Source organism: Ambystoma mexicanum, chromosome 13, assembly GCF_040938575.1.
Source record: "Ambystoma mexicanum isolate Mex_15411 chromosome 13, UKY_AmexF1_1, whole genome shotgun sequence".
Taxonomy (NCBI): Eukaryota; Metazoa; Chordata; class Amphibia; order Caudata; family Ambystomatidae; genus Ambystoma; species Ambystoma mexicanum.
This window is the reverse complement of record NC_090938.1, coordinates 707,425,269-707,451,164: the sequence shown is the minus strand read 5'-3', so window position 1 is coordinate 707,451,164 and position 25,896 is coordinate 707,425,269. Positions and strand designations below refer to the sequence as shown.

At 48.0% G+C, this 25,896-nt stretch overlaps 3 protein-coding genes across 4 annotated transcripts in view; 2 read left to right on the top strand and 1 right to left on the bottom strand.

Annotated features, from left to right (window-relative positions):
* LOC138521762 (E3 ubiquitin-protein ligase TRIM39-like) overlaps window positions 1-15,165 on the bottom strand; it is a 1,417,788-nt gene extending 1,402,623 nt beyond the window's left edge. Inside the window, exon 1 of the mRNA XM_069634827.1 lies at window positions 14,717-15,165. The gene's annotated coding sequence lies outside the window, so the exon portion shown is untranslated. The remainder of the gene's footprint in view (window positions 1-14,716) is intronic.
* On the top strand, window positions 679-1,185 carry LOC138520503 (ribonuclease H-like). Its single transcript, XM_069632859.1, has one exon. It carries the CDS (start codon window positions 679-681, stop codon window positions 1,183-1,185), a length of 507 nt encoding a protein of 168 aa, XP_069488960.1.
* Window positions 15,166-15,210: 45 nt separating the features above from the next.
* The window catches only part of LOC138521761 (E3 ubiquitin-protein ligase TRIM17-like), an 870,777-nt gene continuing 860,091 nt past the window's right edge, over window positions 15,211-25,896 (top strand). The window contains exon 1 of one of the 2 annotated variants that reach the window (XM_069634825.1): window positions 15,211-15,310. The gene's annotated coding sequence lies outside the window, so the exon portion shown is untranslated. The remainder of the gene's footprint in view (window positions 15,311-25,896) is intronic. The other variant, XM_069634826.1, reaches the window with a different exon arrangement.

Below are 25,896 nucleotides of genomic sequence, written 5' to 3'. Positions count from 1 at the left end.
ACTATTGCAGAGCATGGACACTAGACTACGCAGAATACAAAAGACCATTACTACAAGCACTCAAAGAGGCCCAGCGGGAGAACAAAGAAATAAAATGGTCAAAAGAGATGAGTGACTCATTTGCGTCACTGAAACAGTTAATTTCAAGCGCTCCAGTACTCGCCAACCCGGACTATGAGCGCACATTTTACCTATTTTCCCACTGCAAGGGAACACTAATGACAGCTGTCTTGACACAAAAAACATCCATGGGACACAAGCCATTGGCTTACTACAGTGGCACACTAGACGCAGTAATGCAAGGCCACTTCGCGTGCAAACAGTCTCTCGCTGCCGCCGCGTTCGCCATTGAAAAAAATGCCACTATAGTAATGGGATGCTCCGTTACATTATTTGTAGAACACTCCCTCTTCGCGATTACTAGAAAGATCAAAAAGCACACTAACAACGCAGCGAGCAACAGTGTACGAGATAATATTATCCAGTGCTAACATCCACATAGTAAGATGCAGAACAGTAAACCCAGCGACATTCATCACAGAGCCATGTACAATAGAAGACAAGCAAGAGTACGATTGTGCAACATACACAGGAGAACAGGGTGAGGGCCCGGTGGTAAGTGAAAATGCCCTAACGGAAGGAGAAGTGTACTTTGTAGATGGATCAGCATCAATTGACATGGATACAGGTGAAAAACATGTGGGAATGGCGGTAGTGAGATTAGAAGAAGGTGAGTACGAAGTGCTAGTACAATATCGCCTGCCGTCACACTTTTCCGCTCAAGCAGCAGAACTTGTTGCCCTAATTGAAGCATTACGTGCAGCCAAGGGATGCACAGTCACAATATACACAGATTCAGCATACATGACTACAACGGTACACGGTGGTCTGGCCCGGTGGGGACGGAGAGGGTTTCGCAGGGCGGATGGGACCCCAGTAAAACATGCCGAACTGCTGCAGGAATTCATTGAGGCACTGAAAGAACCTACAACGGTGGCAATCGTCAAGTGCCAAGCCCACACGTCCAATACAGATATTGTATCTTTGGGAAACGCGGCAGCAGATGCTGCCGCCAAGGAGGCGTCATATTTTCAAAAGGAAACTGCAGGCGAGTACATATTGCAGCAACAAGCGAGTGAGGAACTACCAGAAGGGTACAATGTCATATCACAAATACTAGAGTAAACAGGAAGGAGCAAGTAATGAAGAAAAGACATTGTGGGAAAAGAGGGGTTGCAGCCAATCAGCAAATGATTTACTATGGTGCCAAAATAACACAGGTAAAGTGGTGATGCCCATTAAATTGATGGAGATAGCGTTCCAGCAATTACACTTTCCAGCACACAATGCCAAACAACACATAGCAGCAGAGATACAGGAAGATTGGTTTGTGCCAGGGCTCCAGGAACATATATCAAGATTAGCAATGGAGTGCACAACGTGTCAGATATACAATTCTGGGATGACATTACGGACACTCAGAGGGACAATTCCAAAACCCACAGGGCCCTTCCGGGAACTACATATTGTTTACGCAGACATGGGGGAAAGGTGTAATGGGGCACGCTACATGATAGTAGTTGTATGTCCATTCTCGAGGTGGGTTGAGGCTGGTCCCTGTGCACGTCCTGATGCTAAGTGCGCAGCAAAGTTCCTAGTGAGAGAGGTATTCCCGTGCTGGGGAATTTGCGACGTGATTCGCTCAGACAACGGCACTCATTTTGTGAACAAACTATTGAAGGAAGTTACTGCATTATTGGGAATCAAACACAAGCTTTGTTTGATTTATCACCCTCAAAGTAATGGCGTTGTCGAGAAGATCAACAGCCTATTAAAAGGAAGATTATCCAAACTATGCTTCTCACTCAAAAAGAACTGCGTGTATTGTTTGCCCCTTGCACTATTCGAGCTGAGAAACCAGCCAAGTAAGGACCACCACTTGTCCCCGCATGAGATTGTGACGGGGAGGAGAATGCACACAGCACATTCTCCGCTGCATAGCCACTCAGATGCACATAGAAGCGCCACGATTTTAGGAGATGAGTTTACTGATTATCTGAAAAAACTGACTAGGGCAGCGCGTGCAATTTCAAGACAACTGTCCCCGCCATTTACAAGAGAAGAGGGAAACCAAGCTGTGTCATTTGTGGAACAGAGCGCCCAAGGACAATTAATGCCAGGGGATCTTTTTTTTTAAATCAAGTTTTATTAAGTTTCATACATGTGATACAACAGTACATAACACGTATGAGCATGGATGAACAAAAAACCAATCGTAACACATCACCCCTCCCCCCACTTCCCTCCCCCATCCCCCTACAGTTCAAGTTTACAGTAGTTACTTGTTGCTTGTTTGACGGGCTCTTAGGAAACATTACGATGTCATCACAAAGTGCGTTTGGTACTCCGAAGTCATGAGTCAAACTGGGAGAAATTCAAGATCAAGTCAATGGGCAATGGGCTAGTGCCCCTGGGGGAAGACACCCGGCCTAGGCGTAAGACATTAAACTGGCCGGCCATATTTGTCAAAAAAGGGGAGCCAGATTTCCTCGATATTGGACTTGGACTCATCGAGGAGGTGTGTGAGAAACGCCATGTCATAAATGGCCCGCACCTTGGTCACCCATGCTGTTTCCCCCGGCATTCCAGGGTTCTTCCATTTTTGCGCCAGGCAGCATCTGGCCGCCACCAGCATGATCTTATTTATGTTAGAAGTTTTGTGCACAGATGGAGTGCCCCAAGATTCCATGGCCCATACAAGGTAGTTTTTTGTACTCCCACAGCAGTAAAGGTTAAAGGACTGAGGTACTCGATACATTTAACAGACGTACGGAGGGCATACAATAATGTTCAGGAGGAAGTAGATGAGGAGGCACAGACAACAGCAAACGATAACAAATGAAAACCTTGAATGAAAAGGTGAAATTAAAAAGAAATGTATCAGGTATATTAATATGCTAACAAACAAATTGAATTACAGGTACGGAAAAATAAAAAAATTAAAAAATTTAACTGAATAACATTAATGATTGAAATGAAAAATGGAAAAAAGTGATCAAATATGAATGAGAAAATGTCTTTCTCTCTCTCCCCTTCTCCCTGCACCCCCCCCCCTCTCCCTTTATCTCATGCTATAATTGTATGGTGGCTACAGTACAAAAGGAAAATGTTTACATGTATATACTTAATGCACTTTTATGTTTTAAATAGGAACAACTATGGCAACAAACGGGCAGCCCGCAACGGAGAGCAATAGAATATTGAGATATAGAAATGCTATAGTAGAAAGTTGTAGATATTCGTATGAATGTGGACTGTCTGTGTGCATCGTACTATTTTATGTGATACTGTTTGGCGTAAGCACATATTGGTTCATAGCATTCATCTCTGTCGAGATGAATGAGGGGGGAGGGGGGAACAGAAGTAATAATGCAAATGAAAATATAACAACTGAAAGGGCAAAAGAAGGTGATTTTTTAGTATGGAACGGATACCAGCTTGTGTGGGGGTACAACACGAAACCGCCCAAAACAATCAACCACTCCAAGAAAAGCAGTGCTGAAATGAATGTTGGCATAAGTCCCCTGCAAAATGTCTCTAACTACAATGCCCACAGCTTAAATGCCGGCAACCCTTCTGTCATATCGTGGCTTTACAACACCCCCAACACCCCCACCACCCCGCCCACACAAGTAACCACCCCTACAGCAGCCAGTACATTACATCATAGAATAACAGAAGAGAACAAAAAGATGGCAGAAAAGTTTGCATTGCTATATGATGAATGGAAAGAGGGGGATGTGGGAAAAGGGGGGTATAGATCACACATTGCCCAAGAAGCTGCAAGATATCTTAGAAATAATAGAAGGAAAATGGAGGTGGGAAGTAGGAAGTATGACGAGTATCATGGTCTGGGTTTAGATCAAATGGAGGATCCAAGACACCCTCACCAGACTAATAAATGGTATGCAGACATGAGCGCAACTGCCAAACAAACAACAAATGAGAGCTGCTATGTCGGCTCCTTTATCCCCCATGCCTCAGGAACACCCAAGGTGCTGCTACCAAAAGAATTGCCTCTGATAAATGCCCAATGTCTCCTTCTCTTACGCTGTGCAGAATTAAGAACACCTTTCAGGCACACAAAATAACTTTAAGCATGCTGCAGAACGAGAAAACATGCTACCCAAAAGTGGAAGGCATAATATGCCTGAAAGAACCATTATTTGTCATAAAGGGGACATTATTTACAGACAACAGATGGAAAGATGAAGAAGTTACATGCAAAGCGGAGGCGCTGCGGGGAGTGTCACCCGAAAAGCTGCAGTGGATCGAAAGAACGTGTACACCTATCTGGAAGGAGCACATCACAAAGTTAACATGGGTGACTGCCATAGAAAAACTGTTCAAACTGCAGAAAGAAATAACATATGAACTATGCTTCCAGGGGGGAGGAAAGACCGCAATGGGAATAAACAAAGACTGCAACAGGACTCTCACCATCCCAGACATGAGGAAGGGGACAGCAGCAGTCATGGACACCTACTGGGTGTGTGGCCGCCAGGCATACTTGCATCTCCCACAATCATGGAGCGGCAGTTGCTCACTGGCCATACTACATTCAGCACTGATGGTCATACCAGAGAGCCACATCGGTAAGGGCAGGAAAGGGCAAGATGCCCCCCGCGAAAACAAGGCCCAACCAACAGAAGAACCACAAATGTATGTTTTGTCCTCTGGCACCAAGGAAGAAATGCTGTCCCGAAACAGGCGATCATCCAACTACATATCCAAAGCATCTTCAGAACTATTGGCACAGATCCCAGACAGATATCGATTGTTTAGTTCTGCAGAGACTTTCTTTGCCTCACTCATTCCAAGCATCCAGGCACGGGCAAATGCTAAGTGGCTCCAAATAACACGTTGGGAGCTGATCCAGTTAGCAAACGATACTGAAGAAGGTTTCAACGTGATCAAGGTAGAGCTGAGAGCCCTGCGGCTAATGACAATGCAAAATAGGTATGTCCTAGACCTATTAACAGCGATAGACAGAGGTGTTTGCCGAAAAATAGGAAGTGCATGTTGCACTTTCGTACCTTCTGAAGACGCAGATAATAGTACATTGTCCCACCTAATCGCAGCAGTGCATAACCTAGGAGAAAGAATGAAAACAGAAGGTGGGGCAGAAGCAAGCACGTGGTTCGACAACCTCTTCTCCTGGGTCCCATCATGGTTGGGAATGACTGTCAAACTACTAATGCCCACAGTAGTATTTTTACTTCTGATTTTTTGTGTGTGCCAGGTGGGCCTTCGATGTTGTGCAGGCACAGTACCAAATGGTACATTGATGAGGGTGACAATGGGCAATGCTCGAGGCACAGTGCAAGCTATGCAGGAAGCTCAAGTGCATACAGGCGAAGAGCCTGGGCCTAAATACCAGATTGTGCCAGTATACCGCAATGGGGATATAGTAGACAGATTATGGCACACAACAATTAGGGAGCCCCGGGAACTTGAATGGTATGAGGAGGTGTGGGTAGACTTGGAGGGGAATAGGGATTGTATATACCTGACTTGTAGCCCAGATGAATATGCTAGAAGGGGAGAAAGCCTGAAGGGGGTGTGCAGGGCCTGGATGCCCATAAAGGGCACCCCGGCATGGGATGAGGCGGTGGCTGATGAAAAAGAATGTGAGCGGTTGTGGAATTTACGGTATTCGTTACTTAAGTAACGAAAGGGGGGAAATGTATGGGAGGACAGGTCAAAGAGACCCCCTCCCCTGCAGTCCCCTCCTTGTGATGTCTATGACTCATCAGGGGACCCCCTGCCACCAGGGTCCAGGTGGTGGGTGGACCACTGGCCGACACATGGACCAAACGTACTGTATTAGGCTAGACCCTGGGAACCATTTTAAAAACCAGAACGCCATCTTAAGACATGACTCCATGTGCGCTGCAGCATGGCCCCCACCTTCAGAGAGTCCTCGTCTACCCTGTTGCCTCCGCTCCCTGGCAGATCCGCTGAAAGCCCGTTCCCACGACCAGTCGGACATGAGCTAGTGTTAGAGCAAACACTGTATCTTTCACCTTCCGCAGTGCATCATTATCCTCAGCGTTACCCGGGCAGCGGGGCTGGCTTGGAAATAACTGTAAACCGTCCTCGATGAAACAAAAGCCTCAATCCCACACCAAGAAACTGTTCATACATGTATACATATATATAATGCATTACAATGATATTCCTTCTGCACGACCCCCGTGTCAAAAATCTACAAACAATGCACGAATAGAAGAATGTGTTATTGTGTGACAACATGGTCACGATACTCAAACCCCCTCAGTTATGCACACACACTCAGTGCCCCTGGCCTCCTACTATGTGCTTCTCTAGGGGCGATGAAAAGAGAGTGATACCAAGTCCTTATGCCATGACTACCCTGATGCTGCTAGAGTGCAAAGGAACACAAGCACAACAGTATTGTGAGCACATGTAAATTGTTTAATGAGATACATAGAACGCCATCAAATGTGAATGTACAAGTTTAACGTGTATTACTGCTGTCAACCGTATTGGTCTGTTGCTCCTGCGTGCTCCACCAACCCTAATGCTACCTCACATATCGTGTTTACAATATGATACTAAAGCTGCTAATCTTGCAAATACTTACCCCGTAGTGACTAATAGAACTGTTGATATAGTTAACGTGTTTTGTAAGGACTATGTACTGATGCATAAATTATAGACGTGTAACCTTTTAGCCATTTTACATTATACAAATCCCTTCGTACTCAATACAATTTGCAGCTTGCGAGAAGACTATCATCGTGGGCATATCCAAGGCACCTCCCCTCCCTTCCCAATGAAGTCTGCCAGAGTAAGCAAAGGCCCGAGCTACACCGCCTCACCTCCCCCAATTCGGCTGGAGCCGCTTCAAGCATTTATGATTCCCCCGCAGCTCACATGGCCACGAACAGCCACCTGAATTATTTACAGCCCAGCAGCAAAATCCGGCCATAACCAGAGGCCAGAGGTGCCCCCTCATAGGTCCCACGACCCACCAGTTCACCCCAGATTAATGACGCTTGTAAAAGAAGATATCTAATATTGCACCAACATTGTGTAAAAGCATCCGTCATGACTTCTAACTAGACCCCAAGCTCGGACAGCTTACCCCGTGCCCTGAGACCCGACCCTGTGGCCTATGATACCTAGTCAACAGGATGACAGCAACCCTGTATTGATGCATCGCCAAAGTACCCCACCTAATGCGCATTCCTCCTGTGTTACATTAACCTGTAGAATAACCTATTGTAGGATTTACAGGGCAACTGACATTGCAGCATTGAATGAATGGGGTGTGCATGGCCCTTAGTGCAGAAAGCCAAGAGAGACGTCCATCAATGACACTGACCACGCCTGACCGGACAGCGCCTCCCGGATGAGCCCAGCTGACCTGCCCACCCCACGTTGGCACCCGGTAGTGTCCACCAACCACGAAGCGACGCATCACAGCTGCACATATAGTTAGTCGACGCAACCCAATCCCCATGAACATGTGCCCCCTATAGTATGTAGGTGCCTATGACACTTTTTGTAAATATAAACGCCTGTCTTTGCGATTGTCAGACAGAGCGCTCTCGGAGTTTGCAGAGTTCTTTGCATGCTCTATTTTTGACTTAGATCAAGCTTCCCTTAAACTCACCCGCACTTGGTCCTAGCCTTATTCCCATTCGTGGGAGAGTCCATTATTGCCTCTCATTGCAGGGAGGCTTGTGCTATCTGGGGACGCTTGCTTTCACTACCCTTGAATGCATAGTGTGTTTTACTTTTATAACTGTGTTATGCCACCATGTTTATTTTTGTGTTACTTATCTTTCTTTTATGGGCTTATTATGAAATAAACATGATGATGATGCAGAATAGCTAACCGCTTAAAATTACTTGAGTGCCCACCCAACTCTTCATGTCCCTGTGATTGCTAAATTGATTACCTTCAAATTGTGCAACAGTGAACTGACATCTGTTTGCAGTGGTACTAAATGTCAATAAGTGTGGTGATACGATATGATAAGGCATTTATAACGCGCCTATACACAAGTATTTGAAGGCACGACAAGGCAAGGGAGGGTAACAGAGGGAAGACAGAGACAACAATCTTACTAGGCCAGGTGACATTGAGATCGCACAAGTACAGGGGAGGGCGGTTGGGGAAGGTGCGAGGGGGAAGAGTGAGGGGAAGTGCAGTACATATGATAAACAGTAAATAATAAAACAATAAATAAGAGCAATAAATAAGAAGTGCGGCCAGCTGGTGGCAGGTGCAAGGGTAAGTGCAGACATCAGGTGTCAAGTGCTGGTGGGGGGCTGTAGGGATACAGAAACAGCCCCAGAGTGCAAGGGTTGCCAGGGAGCAATGCAGGTGTGCAACTGGCAGGGAGGGGAACTGGGCCCGAGATCAGAAGGTTGCCAAGCGACCAGTGCAGTTTCCGTTTCAGCTAGTTGTTCAACAGGGGAGAGGAGGAGAGAAAGCAGAAGCAAAAAGGAAGGTCTTGAGGTGCTTCCGGAACCAGAGATGGTTCTCCTCAATTTTCAGAGAGGCGCGGAGGCTGTTCCAGAGGGAGGCCCCAGACGAAGAAAGAGATCTACCACCAACTTGTTGCTTGGAGAAGCAACTGACTCTGAGGGAGTTGGAGGCAGATGAGCGAACAGCCTGAGAAAGAAGATATTTAGAAAGAGAAATTTGAAGGTATTGAGGCCCCAGGCCCCTGTAGGCCTTGTGGACAATGCAGAGGGTTTTGAACTTAATCCTCACAGCCTCTGAGAGCCAATGCAGAGATTTCAGTCCTATAGAGATACGATCCCTGGGCTTGAGGCCAAGGACAAGTTTTGCAGTCCTATTCTGGATGAGGTGCAGGGGGCGGAGAGTAGAGGCAGGCAGATTTAGAAAGAGGCTGTTGCTGTAGTTCAGCCTAGAGACAACCAGAACCGTGGGGACAGGGAGCTTCTGGGGGAAGGAGAGGAAATGAAGAATGCCTCTGAGGAGGTGCAGCTGGTAGTGTGACTTCTTAGAGACGTCATAGATGTGAGGAGAGAAGGAGAGTGTGGAGTCGAAGATGACCCGGAGGTTTTAAACCTCACAGGTGGGAGCAGGAAGAGAGCGAAGAGAGGCTGGCCAGAGAGTGACAGGAAAGGAGGGAGCGGGTGTGCCGATGAGGAGAATCTCAGTCTTACTGGCATTAAGGCAGAGATCATTGGCAGCACACCACTCCTGGATAGCAGACATACAATCAGAGATGAGAGAAGGAGAAGAGGTGGCTGAAGGGAGCCTGAAAATGAGTTGTGTCATCCACATAGCACTGAAAGTTGGGGCAGAGAGCGGCAATGAGGTGGGCAAGAAGTGCCAGGTATTGGTTGAACAGCCAGGCAGAGAGGTTAGACCCCTGGGGAACACCACAGCTAGAGATAGAGATAGAGGAGAGGAAGGGCCCAAGTTGCACCTGGGAGGGTCGATCAGAGTGGAAAGAAGTCAGCCAAGCTAGGGCCTGATCGTGATACCCAGGTTATCACGGAGACGGTTGAGCAGGATGGCATGGTTGACCGTGTCAAAATCAGAAGAGAGATCCAGTAAGACGAGGACACAGGGGATGTTGGAATCAAGATTGGAGAGCAGATCTTCACGGATTTTCAGGAGAGCAGTTTCCGTGCTTCTGGCAGCTCTGAAGCCAGACTGATGGTCATGGAGACAACCAACAGATTCAGTGTGAAGATTAAGCTGGGAGATAGCCAGCTTTTCCAGGAGTTTGCCCAAGAAAGGATTGATGGAGATTGGACGATAGTTAGCCGGGCAGGACAGGTTGGCAGAAAGTTTCTTAAGTGGAAGAGGATGCACAGGGGAGTGCTTCAGGGGGGAAGGGTAGACTCCAGTGGCAAAGGAGTGGCTGCAGAAGTCAGCCAGAGCAGGAGTCAGGGTGTCAATGTGGTCCTTGATGGTTTTGGAGGAACAGGAGTGAACCTGTTTCGACAAGACTTTCATAGATCGGACTTGAGAAGGAGGGAGTAGAGGTGGCCGAAGAAGGGCCAGAGGAAGAGCAGGGAGTAGGGGGAGGAGAGGTAGAGACTGCAGCAGGATTGGCCAGTTCCTTGCAGATTTTAAAGAGTTCGGCCGAGTTAGATGCCACAGAGATGCGGGCTTGGATGTGAGCTCTCTTCTTGGTGCGCACAGAGAGCCAGTATTGCCTTGGAGCAGGTGGCAGGCCAGTTTGTCAGAGGGTGTGCCTGAAGCGCGCCATTTCCTCTCAGCCACCCTGCACTTGCATTTAAGGGTGACAAGGTCTGAGTCGTACCAGGAGTTGCACTTGGCTTTGGGCTTCAGGCGAACCCTTATGACAGGGGCAAGAACATCAAGCGTATCAGATATAGCAGAGTGGAGCATGGAAAGGGCTGTGTCAGGGTGTGTGTCAGCCAAAGAGGGAGGGGGGTGCGAAAGTGGTGGCGAAAGACTCAACTGACACATGCTTCATGGGTCGGGTAACCGAGAAGGTGGATGGCAGTGCTGGAGTTGGCTTGGCTGAGGGGTAGAGAGGGTGAGCTTGGAGGAAAGGAGAAAGTGATCACTCCAGTAAGCGGTAAGATTAAGCCTTTGGCAACAGTGCAGTTGTGTGGATAAGGACTACACTTGAAGCAGAATTATGCCCTAAAAGTGAGATTTGGCAGTCCAACACAATACAGTTGTGCCCATGGACCCTGCAATCGTTTTGTCATCAAGAGTAAGACAGACACTTTTGTGCAAGACAGCTTGCTTCTAGAAGGACCTCAAATGACCAACGCTGACAAAGGGTCATGATCAAGGTCGGAAAACAAAAATGAAAACTACATTTTCCAAGTCTGTTGTGAACGACTGAACGACTATCACGACAGGAACTTCACAACCCACAATGCTGTTCCCATTTCTTAATTAACTTTCTGGAGCAAACCCACAGTCAGGAGCACCCTGGCTTGTTCATAAAAATTAGATTAGGGATTGGGATATTCAGATAAAAGAGGTAGCGACATTCCATCTGCTTATCCTGCACCAGCAGACCCTCTTAAAGCTCACGACCAGGCAATGTGCACAGCTAGGCCCAGGTGAGTGATGTGGCACTCCAGGCAGGTACACTTTTGGGACTTCAATGAAAAGACCACTCCAGTCACCAACACCACTGTGAAACGCATGCAGTCATGTTCTCAGACACTGGACACAGCAGCCCCCAGAGAGTATATGCCAATTAAAAACTGCTCCCATTCTGCAAAATTAGCCAGCCCGCTCATCAACATGTACAGGAGCTGTGTGCCATGGATGAGCCGATAACGTGTTACAGGGCTCGAAATTAAGATTGGATAAGCAGGAGCTAAAAGCTGCTCCTGGGTATCCAGCATTAACCAGTGACCAGGAGCTACCACTAGGGAACAAGGAGTTTGTACAGAGCGTCCCACAAATCTAACTTACACGTGCGATGGAAATGCCGTTTTCTCTATTATTTATTACCCCTTATGCTTTAAATGACATAGAGAGGTTTTCCCAAATGTACAGAGCTAAATTCACACAGATGTGTTTGTTCGGCATCAGTTGGCCTGGGGATCTATTGGTGTCAAGCTAGCCAGGCTCTTTCTTCTAGGCTACAAACAAGAGCTTAATGGCTACCATCGCACCTCAGTGTGGAACCTTTATTTCTGTTTTTAGTCAAGTAAGGTCTCTTCAGGATTGATGTACAGCTTTTTTGTTGCCACAGTTAATTTTTTCCAGTTCGGCTTGTTGGTAAGATACAAATAAATGACAAGATACCATCAAAACAACTGTTCTTTCCCGAACCAGCTTTTCTGGTAAACACATTTCACCTAGGAAAAAAAGTGTTCAATTTGATATTGGTTAATAAAAAAATACGACAGGGATCAAACTCTGAATAACTTTTTTGACATGAGGATAGCAGGGCTTTTAAATCGCAGCACTCCATTCCCTTACCTTAGCTAGCAACAACATCTCCCATTATTCATAGACTATCCAGGCCTATCCCACCCTCGGCAGTCACCTGGAGTACCATGTACTGAGATTCCCATGCAAATAAGTGAACAGACTTCCGGTATTGCAGAGCACACGTTTGAGATCCACGTGCATCCAACTTAAAATTCTCAAAATCTGCCTTCGATATACACCAATTAAACCAAGCCTTAAGGACATACTGGTCCCCTCCCTTTTACACCACCGCTGCATCCCTCCCTCCGTGTTCACCAGAGGCGTTGCTGGGTGGGGGGGTGAAGGGGCTATAGCCCCGGGTCTTTTGGTTGTAGCCCCGGATAGAAGCTCAAGGGTTACAACCAAAAAGGCTAGCTAGCCACCAGTCCCGAAGGTCCCAAAATTAGCACATAGCCCCGGATCTTTTCCAGACCTAGCAACACCCCTGGTTGGTGTTCACACATCCCTTGCCTGCTTTCCCCATCTCTTCCCCCTCGCTCATTTTCTTCCTTCCAGCCGACTAAGAACTGGACATCCCTTAAGCAGGGGAAAGTATGCCTTGTTGCAAGCAAGTCTAGGTCCTCCGATACTACTACGGTGGTGATTTGGCAGAGTAAAAAAGCAGATTAACAGATGCAACAAGGTTTTCACATGAGTCACACGACTATAGTCTGTTTTCAACTTTTATTCAAAAAGTATTTCGAAAGAGGTAATAGGGGTTCCCAGACTAGGAGTGATCCCTGTACTGTTTCCCCTCAGTCTTGAAGGGGCTCCTAACTCCTTAAACCAGGCTAGTTAGTCCAAAACTGCTCGCTTCAAGAGTGGTTTGCTATAGGTAGGGTAACCCTACTGTCTAATCTGCTCTGATCTTTGGTGGTCTATGGGATGTAGCCTCCGCAGAATCCCTCTACGACTTCTTAGGGCAACTAAACGGGGTAGTTTGATTGCCAGGGCGTGCCTTTCGTCTGGGTGCCTGCCTCAGCCTTTAACCTCACTCTCACTGCACCAGTCTCCACTATTCTACCCCCACTTCGCCTTTACACACTTCAGCACGTCATCTTATCACTGTTTTCTTCTCCATTGTTTACTCTCCACTTGCCTCCAAACCTGAATGTCCATTCAGACTCCCATCTCTACTCCCCTCGAACACCTATAGGGAAATGGACCCCCTGGCTCACTAAACTGGTTCTATGCATATTGTACCCAGTCAACTCCACCTCCACACCTCTACTTCACATAATTCTGTCTTACGTCTCACTCACATATTCACCCATAAAAAACTGCTAATGGGTGCCACTCTCAATTCCAACACCATATCTTTCCTCTCTGCAAACAAGCCAATACTGCCTCCAATTGCAACACACTCCTAGTCTTTTGGTCCACTTTCACCTGCTGACCTCTCCAATACAATACAGGGACTTTGCAGGCATTTTATTGTGCTTCCCATCCTGCCTAGAAGGTTTGCTGATCCAATTGGCTCACCAAGTCAGCAGCTTCCCACGACAACCTCTATCTCAGCTTCTCCCTGTGTGGGTTGGAATTTCTCAGGAATTCTTCCTAAGGGCCCTTAGCCACCCCCTTCAGTCTCCATTCCGTTCCAGTTTGTCATAGTCTCCCATCTAGTTTGTTCTCTTCCCCTCCTGAATCAAGTGAGGCGCTGTCCAAGTTAGCTTTAGGGAGCGCACACTAGTCTCCCTCCACTAGTTCTGTACATTTCCCCACTGGCTGCAGTTCTCGCTACCACTGACCCACTGTAAGGATTCCGGGTACCCTGCAGTGGGTGTTTAGTTTCTGATTTGTCTCCTGAATAAGGGGAGGGGAGCAAGCAGAGGGAAACGACGATGCCTAGTCCAATCCCGTTTGAGTATCCAGAGCATTCATTCTGTTCTAGCTTGGATCTTGCCCATTGCACAGCTCTCAACCATTTGTGCTGCAAAGGCGGGTGAAATCACCCGATTTTGTTTTTGGCGGGTGTGACGCCCATTGGAATGAATGGGCGTGCAGTAGGCTTGCCAGGGTGATCCAGCCCTTTACAAGGCGGGTGACACCCACCAAAAGCGTGTGAGTTGAGAGCTATGCCATTGGGCCCTGGTACCGTGTTGGTGCCAGTTCTTTTCGTTGTGCTACTTGCCAAGATCTACGAACAATTCCAGATTTGAGGAGCACAGTGCATGCCAGTCTCATCTGTGAGTCTATTTTGGTCCATCAGGCTGCTATCAACTCCATTACTATGAAACAATTTGAATGATCAAAGACAAACCTGGCCAAAACAAGGCGTAGTGGGCATCAGGTCAGAGACTCTGACACCAAAGCACATATATGGCTCTACACCACCTCAACTCTCTTACCTCCCTAAACTGGACACCTTGACAGGGCCAAACCAATGATCAGGTCACACAGGAACTAAAAGGCAATTTGTAAGCTGCGCTGCTAATACCAAAGTACTGTCAGTAGTGTTGTTTGTTTGCGCCAATAATTTCTATTCCGAACCCATCAATTAACTTATTTTTGGGTCTTGCAATCACATGACAAAGTACGCACCAAGTACTCCGCTACTTTTTGCAAAATGGCATCTCTTTTTTCAAAAGGGACAACCTATTTCTAGGAAAACAAGTTATTATGCACAAAAATCGTGAAAACGAACTAGCAGCAAAATGATTGAAACGCACATATTTTAGTTTTTCTAGGAAAATACAATCTCAGAAACCAACTCGTCGAAGCCCTTACCTTTTAGCGGAAGTGGTTAGGTCTGGACCGGAAGGCAGCTGTGCTCGGGCGGGAAAGGACACTTGAGCTAAATACACATAACCCCACCGACGGGATCCCCTCCTGTGCCAGCTGCCAAGACAGGGTTCGCTCGGTGAGATTATGACGCCCTGTATGATGTCGACTCCGAAGTCTTTCCATAAAACCGTGTGTCTTATGAAAGGAAAGCCAAACTGAACACCGTCATACAAAAGAGGCTACAGAAGAGAGCTTCCCATGGGTGTGCATCAAGCTCACCAAGTATTCCTGTCGACGTTTCCAACGCCAAACGCAGTCTGTTCCCGGAGGAGTGGGCGATTAACCAAGGATTGGCGAAGGCGGGACGGGGCGGACATTTTCGAATGAACAGTGCATTCCCCACGCCTACTCCGTTACCTCACAAATGCCTCCAAACCTAGACGGACGAGTCTGTTGCCAATCTGCCGTCAGCACGCGGACGACGTGTGAATGACGTCACACAAGCCAAGTACTACTTAGCAGAACGGGGAGGAGTCATAGCGGGATCACGGGGGTGGTGGGGGGGATGCTCGGCCTCCGTGTCAGCGAACATGTAAGGTAAGGTGTTACTGAAATTCTCCACAGGGGTTTATGCGGGCCGTTGGGGGTGGTGGCGATGGTTTGAGAGTTGGCTGAGAGATACTGTGACTGTCCTGTGACCTACGGGAGCTGGGGGTGTTATACTGCCGCTGCTAAATGTGTTGTTATTCTGGGTTGCAGTGTACGGTCCGTCCTGTGTTGGAATCTCACAAGGATCAGCGGTGTCGCCAGGATTCAAATTTAGGGGGGCCACAGACAACAGTAGGGGGGCACCTTTAAAGTGGCAGTGTGAAGTCAGAAGCACTCCTGAAGAGAATCGGTTGTGCACACCAATTACCACACCCCACTGCACCGCCCCTCCCATCAGAATGTAGGCACTAAACCATTAAGTCACTAATGACCCATCATTAGCGGCTTTGTGCATTACATTCTGATTGGAGGGGCTGCTCCTGGCTGCAGGGGGAATTTACCAACTCTCCATTGTTGTGCACAGCATTGATTGAGGCCCTGCATGTGTTCTGTTTCAGACAGTGCAGAGAAAGTAGCCCAGCTGAGGGGGGAGGGCAAAAGGAAGGGGCAGGATTTCATTTCAGAGGAGGCAACCAACCCCCCACTCCTAGCAATGACACTGCAAGGTTACAGACAGCTGGATTGGCATGGGCGTCGCCAGACATGGGCTTGGGAGGGCTAAAGCCCTCCAATTTTAATCTGCAGACATCACTCTGCTTTGATGCCCAACCCAGTGCTCAGACAGCAAGAACCTTGGAGAGTAATTTTTTTACTCACTTTGAAACTATAAAAGTAATCAAATACATAGCTCTCTGAGATGAGAAAAATGTCATTCGCTTGGCTGTGCCAGCAGAAAACTAACAAAGGCAGAGGACAAAAGACTGCCAAGCAATATCAATACCCCTATGTTGAAGTTAAAGGCTTACCTGCTAGGCTCACCTTTTAGATGGCTCACGCATTCAATAATTAGCATTAACTAAATAGCCTGCGAGTTAAGGGGGCATAGATATGGTAGGGCATGAGTAGTCTGGAGGGAAACAGTTAAGAAAACAAGCGTTTGGCAATGACAACAGTTTGGGCTTTTGTATAGGCATGGGAAAGGCATTTTCTAGGCACTGCCGTAGTGGTATTAACTGGCCATTGATGGTAGCCAGTGCAAAATGGTGTGAGTACCTTATCATCTCATGGTAGTGCCTGGCAATTGCCTAATACTTGTACACAAGCCAAAACTGTTTGCTTTGCCAATGCTTGTTTTTAACAGGCCTTCAAGGAAGGACACTCACAATGCTAATAGGTCGAGTGGCTGAAGTCGCACCCAGATAATACCATTTTATTACTCCAGAATTAAGTTTACAGCTCCAATTAAGTGATTAACTAACAGAAGACTGCATTGAAAAAACACTGGCAGGCACTTTGAGTGCAAAGTTTGATGATATGGCTTCATTAAAGTGAGTGTTAAGATCGGAGGTGGGGCTTTGACCAAGTACACCGAACAGCTGTGGAGCCACAAAGGTTACCATGATGCATTATTTTGCATAGTCACACATGTACAACTCCAATTACTTGCAGGTATGTACATAACAGGATCAGGTATACACAGGTAGACATCAAAGGGACAGACCCACCAGCCATCCTCTCGCTCCCAGCTCAGGCCCCCAACTGACATTCATAGAACGCTCACACACAACACTCACTCAACATTCTGCTGAGCTGTCTATCATGCATACCTCAACATTCCATCAGTATGCACTTGTGGCCAGTGATACATAACAAGACTGATTCACATTACAATAGCAAGTACAAAGAGTTCCCACAGGGAGCAGTTTTGGGCGGTGAAGGGGCAGGAACTGGGTGGGAATGGCCATAGACATTAGCAGGGCCATAGGCAGTCAATGGGTGGGCAAACAACCAAACACATTCAAGCTTTGTGCCCCATCTCATATGCCATTTCTACCTATCTGTACTCTAATGCAATAGTTTTAGCTTATAGGAGTCTCGGTCCCCTAATAGCCCAAACAAAAAAAGGTTTTGTTAGTGTTTCTTTGTTTATTTATTTATATTGCGCGCCAGACCCGGAGGTGTCAGGGCGCAGAAGGTTACAGGTTACAAGAAAACTCTCGGCTTAGGTTACACATAGCATATATACAAGTCAAGGAATCAAGGAAATACAGACACATAATAAAATCGATTACAAGAAAACTCTCAAATTAGGTTTCACATAGTATATATACAAATCAAGGCATCAAGGAAAATACATAATAACTCGTAAAGAGAATGGAAAGTAAGAGAGAACACTATACAGACATCTAGATAACAAAGCTGTGAGATCTATTTACAATGCGATAAAGGTGGGTGACGGTATTACTGGTCATCGGGCCTCATTATGAGGTGGGCGGTAAGGGGTTAATGGCACCGGTAAAGGCGCCAGAGCTGATAACCCCTTACCGCCCTATTACGAGGTCTGCTCGCAGGACCCGCTAAGGACGCCCGGGTCCCGCAAGCAGCCCAGCATTCTAACAACGGGCCCGTCATTAACGGGCCCGTTGTTAGCATGCTCCCCATTCCCATTGAGCCCTATGGGGGCTCAAATGGGAATGGGGATGGTCCGGGTTCCCTGAATGGGGAAATACCGGGCCCTACAAGGTCAGAATGGCCTGGTATTTCCCAATTCAGGGAACCCGGACCCGGTACCCGGAATGGGGGTAGCGATGCCGCAAATAGCGGTATGGCTACCTCCATTCTTGTAATGAGGCCCATTGTCTTTAAGCCAGTTAGTGAGATTCTGTCTGAAGATCATGTAAGGTTGATCCGCTCGTTGTGATGGAGGCAGGGAGTTCCAAAGCTGAGCGGCTTTAACTGGAAAGCTGCTGCCTCTGACCTTGGATAGCTTTAATCTTGGGACAGTAAGGCAGTTACTGTTAACTGTTCTGGTGGGCCTAATCAAAGGATTTCTGGGGAGTGCGAAAAAGGAAGAACGGGACAGAAACCACCTCGTTAACCAGAACATTATACAAAGCAGACACCCACCTACGGAATTTCTCCCCCAAACCCATCTTCTGCAAGACCTTGCATATGTAGGGCCACTCCACACGGTCGAAGGCCTTTTCAGAGTCCAACGACAAAAGGTACGCCTGGGCGTTGTTCTTCCTCGCTTCGAACATCAAATCAAGGGTTTTCCTAACATTATCAGAGCCCTGCCTCCCAGGGATAAACCCAGCTTGGTCACCATGAACGAGCGAGGGGAGACATTGGGCTAGCCTGTTTGCAAGTAGCTTCGCCAAGATCTTCACATCGGTGTTTAACAGCAAAATGGGTCGATACGATTGGCAATTCAACAGATCTTTCCCCTCTTTTGGGATGACCACTATTCAAGCCGATAACATGGACTGGGGAAGAGTCCCTGAGTCTAGGACACCATTGAATAATCTGGCCAAGAATGGCACCACAGAGGAGCCAAATGACTTGTAAAAAAAGACTGTGAAGCCATCGTCACTGGGAGTAGTACCCCCCTTTATGGAGCCTATAGTATCCACTATCTCTTGGGGCGTGATGGGCCTCTAGAAGGCCTGCCTTCTCTGGAGGTAGACAAGGGATCGGTAGAGAGTTAAGAAAGTTCTCAGCCTCTGGACCCCTTCCTGAGCATTCTGATGCGTAGAGGAGTTCGTAGAATGAACGGAATCACTCTGCTATCCCTAGGTCATCAAGGCATCTCTCACCCCCCGGGAGACGCACTGCGTCCACTCTTCTACTGCTCTTCAGCTCACATAGTCGCCACGGCAGAATTTTATCAGCCTTCTCCTCCTTCTCCATATACCTTTGTTTGAGGAGAGACACATTTCTCTCTGTTTGCCCGACCATAAGGGTGGCTAATTTCGCCTTAAGTTGTTGTAGTTCCGCCCATTTACCTGGAAACAGTTGGGAACAGAGCTTGCCCCCCGGCTGGCTCTTTTTTATTCTATCTCTGAGGGTCTTCTCCTCCCTGACCTTGATTTTCTTTCTTGCAGTCCCCAACCCAATCAAGACCCCTCGAATTGTAGCCTTAAAGGCTCCACACACTCCCACCTCTCCAACCTCGCTGGTATCGTTAAGCTCAAAGAACTCCTTAATACTCGTGAGGAGGGACTGAGCAATCTCTCTGTCTTTCAGCAAGAGATCGTTGCACACCCATCTCCCAGGTACCGGCGGGCCTGGAGAAAGGCCCACCTGCACACGAACCAGATCGTGGTTGGACCATGCAATCAACTCCACCCCAAACCCTGTAATACTCTCACGCAAGGAGTTATCGAGCAAAACATAGTCAATCCTGGAGAAATACGAGTGCGGATTAGAAAAAAAAGTAAAGAGTGGGTTTTGGCCCTGACGTGTCGTATGGGAGTCCAGCAGGCCCAGTGCCTCATTCGTCGCCTGGAAGGATGCAGCCAACCTCTTTGGGGCCTGCAGGTCCGAACTAGGGGGGAAAGACTTCCTATCCACTTCAGGCTGGAGGACCATATTAAAATCCCCACCCACCAGGAATAGGCCCTCTGCGAATCCCATGATCTTTGTTTTTGTCTCATCCCAAAACTGGTCCTGGGCTTCATTCGGAGCATAAATAGACACATGGGTCACTTTCCTCCCCCTAATCTCCCCCTTCACCATCAGAAACCTACCATTTGGGAGAGCCCGATGGGCTCTCGCGCAGAAGAGGGCATTGGAAGATACTACTATTGCTAACCCCCTTCTCTTGGATGAGGCAGAGGCTCGGAAGACCTCCTGAATGGACCTGGATCTGAGCGCCAACTCCCTCCCCTTTGCCCAATGGGTTTTTTGCAAAAAGAAAAAGTGCAACTTCAACCTATTGAATTCCTTAATTACCAGAGATCTCTTAGTCGGAGAATTCAAACCCTGTACATTTAGCAAACCCAGTGTCCGCAAGGGTAAAGCATCAACCATTGAACAAACCGACAACTCTGCAAGGCTCTGTGAGGCGGGCTATACCCCCCATTTGGCTCCCGTGGGCCATCCATTTCGATAGGTTCCCAGGGAATTTGGTTTTCAACGACCTCAATCTCCTGTCCGGTCTTGTCAACCCACAAAAACCCCAACTCCACAGACAACAGGTCCCCAACTCGCCTCTGCCCCCCACCCCACGTACGCCTGGTCTTCCTGCACCATAGGAAATGGCGTCCAACCAGGCCACTGCTGCCCCCGTCCATTGGGGCAGCACTCATCAATAAGATCAAGTTATGCCTCCTCCCCCCTCTCCAACACCAATAAAACAGAAACAAAAGCTCAAGATTGATTCCTCCCCCCCCCCCCCAGGGCACAAGATCTGCTCAGGACGCCGAACCCCACCACGGTCCCCACATCATAAACAGAATAGGAATTAGTTCTCAGCTGTCTGGCAAGGTCTCGGCACCCCTTCTCACTCTCTTGCGGATCCCCTCTCAGGGGGACAGTACAACCACCCCCCGGACCAAGAGAGCGGAGCCAGTACCAAATCTCAAACTAGGGTGTACCAAAACAAAAGCCCAGTGACTACTGAGCATCAACCACGCCCTCTTCAATTACACCATTCCGGCCGCCACAACCTGCTCAGTCCTTTGCAGATTTAGGGGAGGGCGGGATCACACTTCTAAACCTTCTGTGTCCTGAACCCGCCGTCTTTCTGTGTCCTCTCCGGATCTCCCATTCGGCTTTCGGGGTATTCCCATACCCTTTTCGCGGGACTCTTGGCTATGGTCCTGGGCGGGCTCACCCAGAAGTTCCCGGGGACACTCTTCGAATATCTTCCTCAGTGACCAGGGAGTATTTAAAACCTTCATACTGAAAAGAGATGGAAAAGGGATGACCCCATCTGTAGCGGACTCCTCTTGGTTGGAGCCATTTTATAAGACGGCCACAGAGACGCCTTCTCGCCAAGGTGAGGGCCGATAGGTCCTGGTAAATTGAAACCTTCACCTCCTCCCAAACAATCAGGCCTTTCTTCCGAGCCAGCTCCAGGATCTTACTCTTCTACGCGTAATAGTAGAATCTCACCAGAATTGACCTGGGGCCTCTGGAGCGGGCACCTGCCCTGTGGGCCCTGTCTATTGTCGGATTGGTGGTGTTGGGGTCCTCAAACTGATTACTGATTACCTTCCTGACCACTCTATCAGTGTCTGACTGCGTTTCACCATCTTGCTCCGGAATCCCTAGAAAACGCAGGTTACTCCGCCGTTCCCTATTTTCAAGGTCATCAAGATTTAGGGTACACTTCTCTTCTCGCCTCTCCAGCTCAACCAGCCGGGTGACTATTTGCGTTTCCAGTATGTCAACGGAAGACTTATTCCCCTCCAGGGTTTGGACGCGTTCTTCCAGAGAATCTACCTTCTTATCTAAGGAGTCAAGACGTCTTCCGATATCCGCTCTGAAGTGTCATGATGCCTACCTCCAAGGAGCCAGGTCGGGCCCAGCAACCCCAGAGGCAGACATCATTTTCCCCAGGGAAGTCTCAGCGGGCCCAAGTCGGGGCCCTTTGGACTCAGTCCTGGCGCCTTAGGCGCCAGGCTCATAGCGGACCCCAGTCCTGGCGCCTTAGGCGCCAGACTCATAGAAGAGGATATGTGTTTAAGTGCTTGGGTGCACACTTACCTGATGCAGACCTTGCTGCTTCATCCAGGCCCTCTTGAGGCCTGAATAGGACTACTTTACCTGTAGGACTACTTCACCACCCGGGTGTGGTCGGGGAAGGATACATACCTGATTGGTGGAAGGATACATACCAGGAACTTCTTCCAAGGCTATTTAAACCCCACCCAAACAGCCACACATGCTTCGCGTTGTTCTGCACCTAGCAGCTGGACGCTCACCGTGTCAGCTCCTGCATCCTGACTTCAGCCACGCCTGCCAGCACCCTGGAACACCTGCAAGGGGAGAAAGGAAGAGAATAGGAGAAGAAAAGCCCTTACCTGCTAAATCTGCATCCCAGAGTCGTTTCTCCAACGGCCCTGAAAAGGAAGACATCATATTAAAGGCATTTCGTTTCGATCGCTGCAGCGCTGCATTTTACTCACCTTTGCAAGGCGCTTCCATCTTCAGCAGCGATCTTCCGGATTCAGCTACGCCCCGGCGCCTAGAGGAAAAAAGACAAGAACAAAGGTGAGAGGGAGAAAAGGAATAAGGAAAGCTCAGTTTCCTTTTAAGTCTTACCTGTTGGATTATTCCCACTGCATTTCGGGTCCTGTCGCTTCCTGGCATCTCCGGACCCCGGCCCCTATGGGGAAAAAAGACAAAGACATTGAATGAGCGAATGCAAAGACATTACCTGAGCGCTCATCCAGAACTGTTTCACTTCGGGTCGGCGCCATATCTCCGGCACTCCGAACCCCGGCCCCTAAGGGGAAAAAGACATAAGCATTAGCGCTTGCTGCAATTAGACAACAAACATTATTATTAAGCTTGAACTTTTGAACAGAACTTTTACAGCGCCTTACCTGAACAGTCAAGCTTACCTGAACTCCCATCAATCCTCAATCCAGTGAAGTAACTGGGTTTCAACGCGCCCCTGCATCAGAAGCAGGATGGAGAGCTCATCCTTCCAAACCCTAAGGTGAGGCTTCACGGGGAATCGTGGAGGAGGTATCGTGGAGGGTTGGAAGGGAGTGGGAGGCTTGAGCATTGTTCCACAGTTGGTAATACTCCCTTTTCACGCACAGGAGGGTATCCAACGAGCCAGGGAAGCCAGAATAGAGGGTCCCTTCCTGTCCATCTTCAGAGTTCTGCGCCTTCGACGCCGCGCCTCCGTGGGAACCAGGTGAGCGTTACAGAACGCGAAGCCTTACCACAATTTCCCACCTGGGCGCAATGGAGACTTCCGAGACAGATCAGCTGGCCCATCTTTTAGGGGAATTACGGGCAGAAGTGCACTCAGCCCGCCAGGAGACTAATGCTCTCAGAAGGGAACTAATCCTATCCAAGGAAAGAACTGATGATCTGGCCAAAAGGTTATTGCAGGGCCAGACAGAGCACACTCCTTTACCTGTTTCCGGAGATATTTCTACAACAATGGGTTCGAATAACCCGGTACAAATCAATCTACCTGGACACATGCCTTTGGCCCCGCCGGAACGTTTTGCGGGGGATCCCAAGAAATATGCCGTTTTTATGAACCAATGCCGTTTACACTTTTTATGCAGGCCCGGGGCCTTCCCCAACGACCAGACCAAAGTAGCCTTTGTACTATCTTACCTCAGTGGCTGTGCTGCCGATTGGTCTATTCCATTGGTAAATCAGGATGATCCCATTCTCCGGGATTTCCAGGGCTTCCAGGCCAGCATGGAAAGATTGTTCGCTCGACACTCGCAGGGACAGGCCCTTGACAACGAACTGCTATCCTTACGACAAGGTAATCAGGATCTTTTGTCCTATATCGCCACCTTTAATAGACTAGTTGTGGAAACCGGATGGCCTGAAAATAAAAGGATCACATTGTTTCATCGAGGCCTGCGCGGAGAGCTTAAAGATGTTATAGCTCAAATAGTAGATCCACCCCAGGCCTGCGCAGACTACATAGACTTAGTGGTTCAACTTGATCACAGACTTCAAAATAGAAAAGCAGATCGGCTCAAGTATGAAACCAGAGTACCTATCAAGACCCACGTTAACTCCAAGAGTACTGACGTTTCCGAACCTATGCGAATTGGCAGTGTTAAAGGACCATTAACGCAGAAGGAACGAGAGAGAAGGCGACAAATGCAACTTTGTCTGTATTGCGGAACTTCTGGTCACTTTCTTCAAAGTTGTCCAGTTAAACCACCCAAGAAGGTGGTTGCAGCCACTGATAACGAGTTATTGACACCTGGTTCAGGAAACGACCTAGCCCGACAAGCGTAGGGGTCCGCTTGCCGAGCTTGAAAACAAACTCTTTGACCTCGCATTTTGTCATGCCAATGGTGCTTGTGAACCCAAAACAGCCTCAGCAGTTGCATGCTATAAAAGCATACATAGACAGTGGAGCTATTGGAAATTACATAGACCGTGAATTGGCTTCCAGGATTAAGCTTCCTCTCCGCCCGAAAGTAACCCAAGATGTAATTACTGCAGTTGATGGAACCGAAATAGCCTCAGGGCCTGTAACGCATTCCACAGTTGAAATCACTCTGGTGGGTCAGGACGGACATCGGGAAGCAATCGTGTTTGATGTGATCAAGGCCCCACAATTTCAAGTACTTCTTGGTATCCCTTGGTTAGAAACACATAATCCGAGAATAGACTGGCGAGCAAAGAAGATAACTTTTCCTGATTGTGAACCAACCTGTTACCCAAGGAATCCAGCTATGGGTCTAGCCTCTGTAACTTCCACCCCTGTACAGCTACCATCTGAATACCAAGAATTCCAAGACGTTTTTCAGAAAGAGCAGGCTAACACCTTACCTCTCCATCGATCTTACGATTGCCAAATCGACTTGGTACCCAATGCACAACTACCTTGTAGTAGGATTTATGCTCTTACTGAACCTGAGAACCTGCATTTGCGCCAGTATTTGGATCAATACCTGGCCAATGGCTTCATTCGCCCATCAAAGTCACCAGTCTCTTCCGCTTTGTTCTTCGTACCTAAAAAGGAAGGAGACCTTAGGGCCTGTATTGACTACCGCGCCCTAAATCAGATAACGATTAAGAATCGTTACCCTTTGCCCCTGATATCTGAGCTTATCGACCAAGTAAAAGATGCTCGTGTGTACACCAAGCTAGATCTCCGAGGAGCTTACCACCTGGTACGTATCAAAGAGGGCGACGAGTGGAAGACTGCATTCCGCACCAAATTTGGGCTCTTCGAATATCAAGTAATGCCCTTCGGTTTGTGCAACGCACCTGCCGCCTTTCAGTACTTCATGAATGATGTTCTTCGGGAACTTATCAATGTTTGTGTCATCGTTTATATTGACGACATCCTGGTGTATTCCTCCTCAGAATATGATCACAGAAACCATGTTAGGGCAGTTCTTGAGAAATTGCGCCAGCACAAATTATTTGCCAAACTCGAAAAATGCGTTTTTCATACCACAGAAGTGGAGTTTCTCGGATTCATCCTGATACCTCAAGGAATCCGAATGGACTCGCGGAAAGTGGACGCCATTCTCAAATGGCCATCTCCTAGCTCTGTGAAGGGAGTGCAAAGCATGCTTGGCTTTGCCAATTTCTATCGAAGGTTCATCCCGGAATTTTCTCGAACTGTTCAACCCATCACAGCTCTCCTAAAGAAAAATAAACGCTTTGAATGGACTCTTGAGGCTGAACAAGCCTTTCAGGACCTGAAAACCAAATTCACCTCTGCACCTGTATTGAAGCACCCGCGCCCAGATCTCCCTTACATCGTGGAAACCGATGCATCCAGTTCGGCCATGGGAGCTGTCCTGTCGCAAAGAGACCCAGAAACTAACCAACTACACCCTGTAGCCTTTTGGTCCAGAAAATTCTCTCCACCTGAACTCAATTACGCAATTACCGACAAAGAACTACTGGCTATTAAATCAGCTTTCAAGGCTTGGCGTCACTATCTTCTCAGTGCAAGACACACCATCACCGTAATTACGGACCACAGAAATTTGCAGTATTTAAAGACGGCCAAAGCT

Bases quoted from the DNA above. Each gene is read 5' to 3' on its own strand.
- LOC138520503 (XM_069632859.1), top strand. From the start codon at position 679: ATGGATACAGGTGAAAAACATGTGGGAATGGCGGTAGTGAGATTAGAA.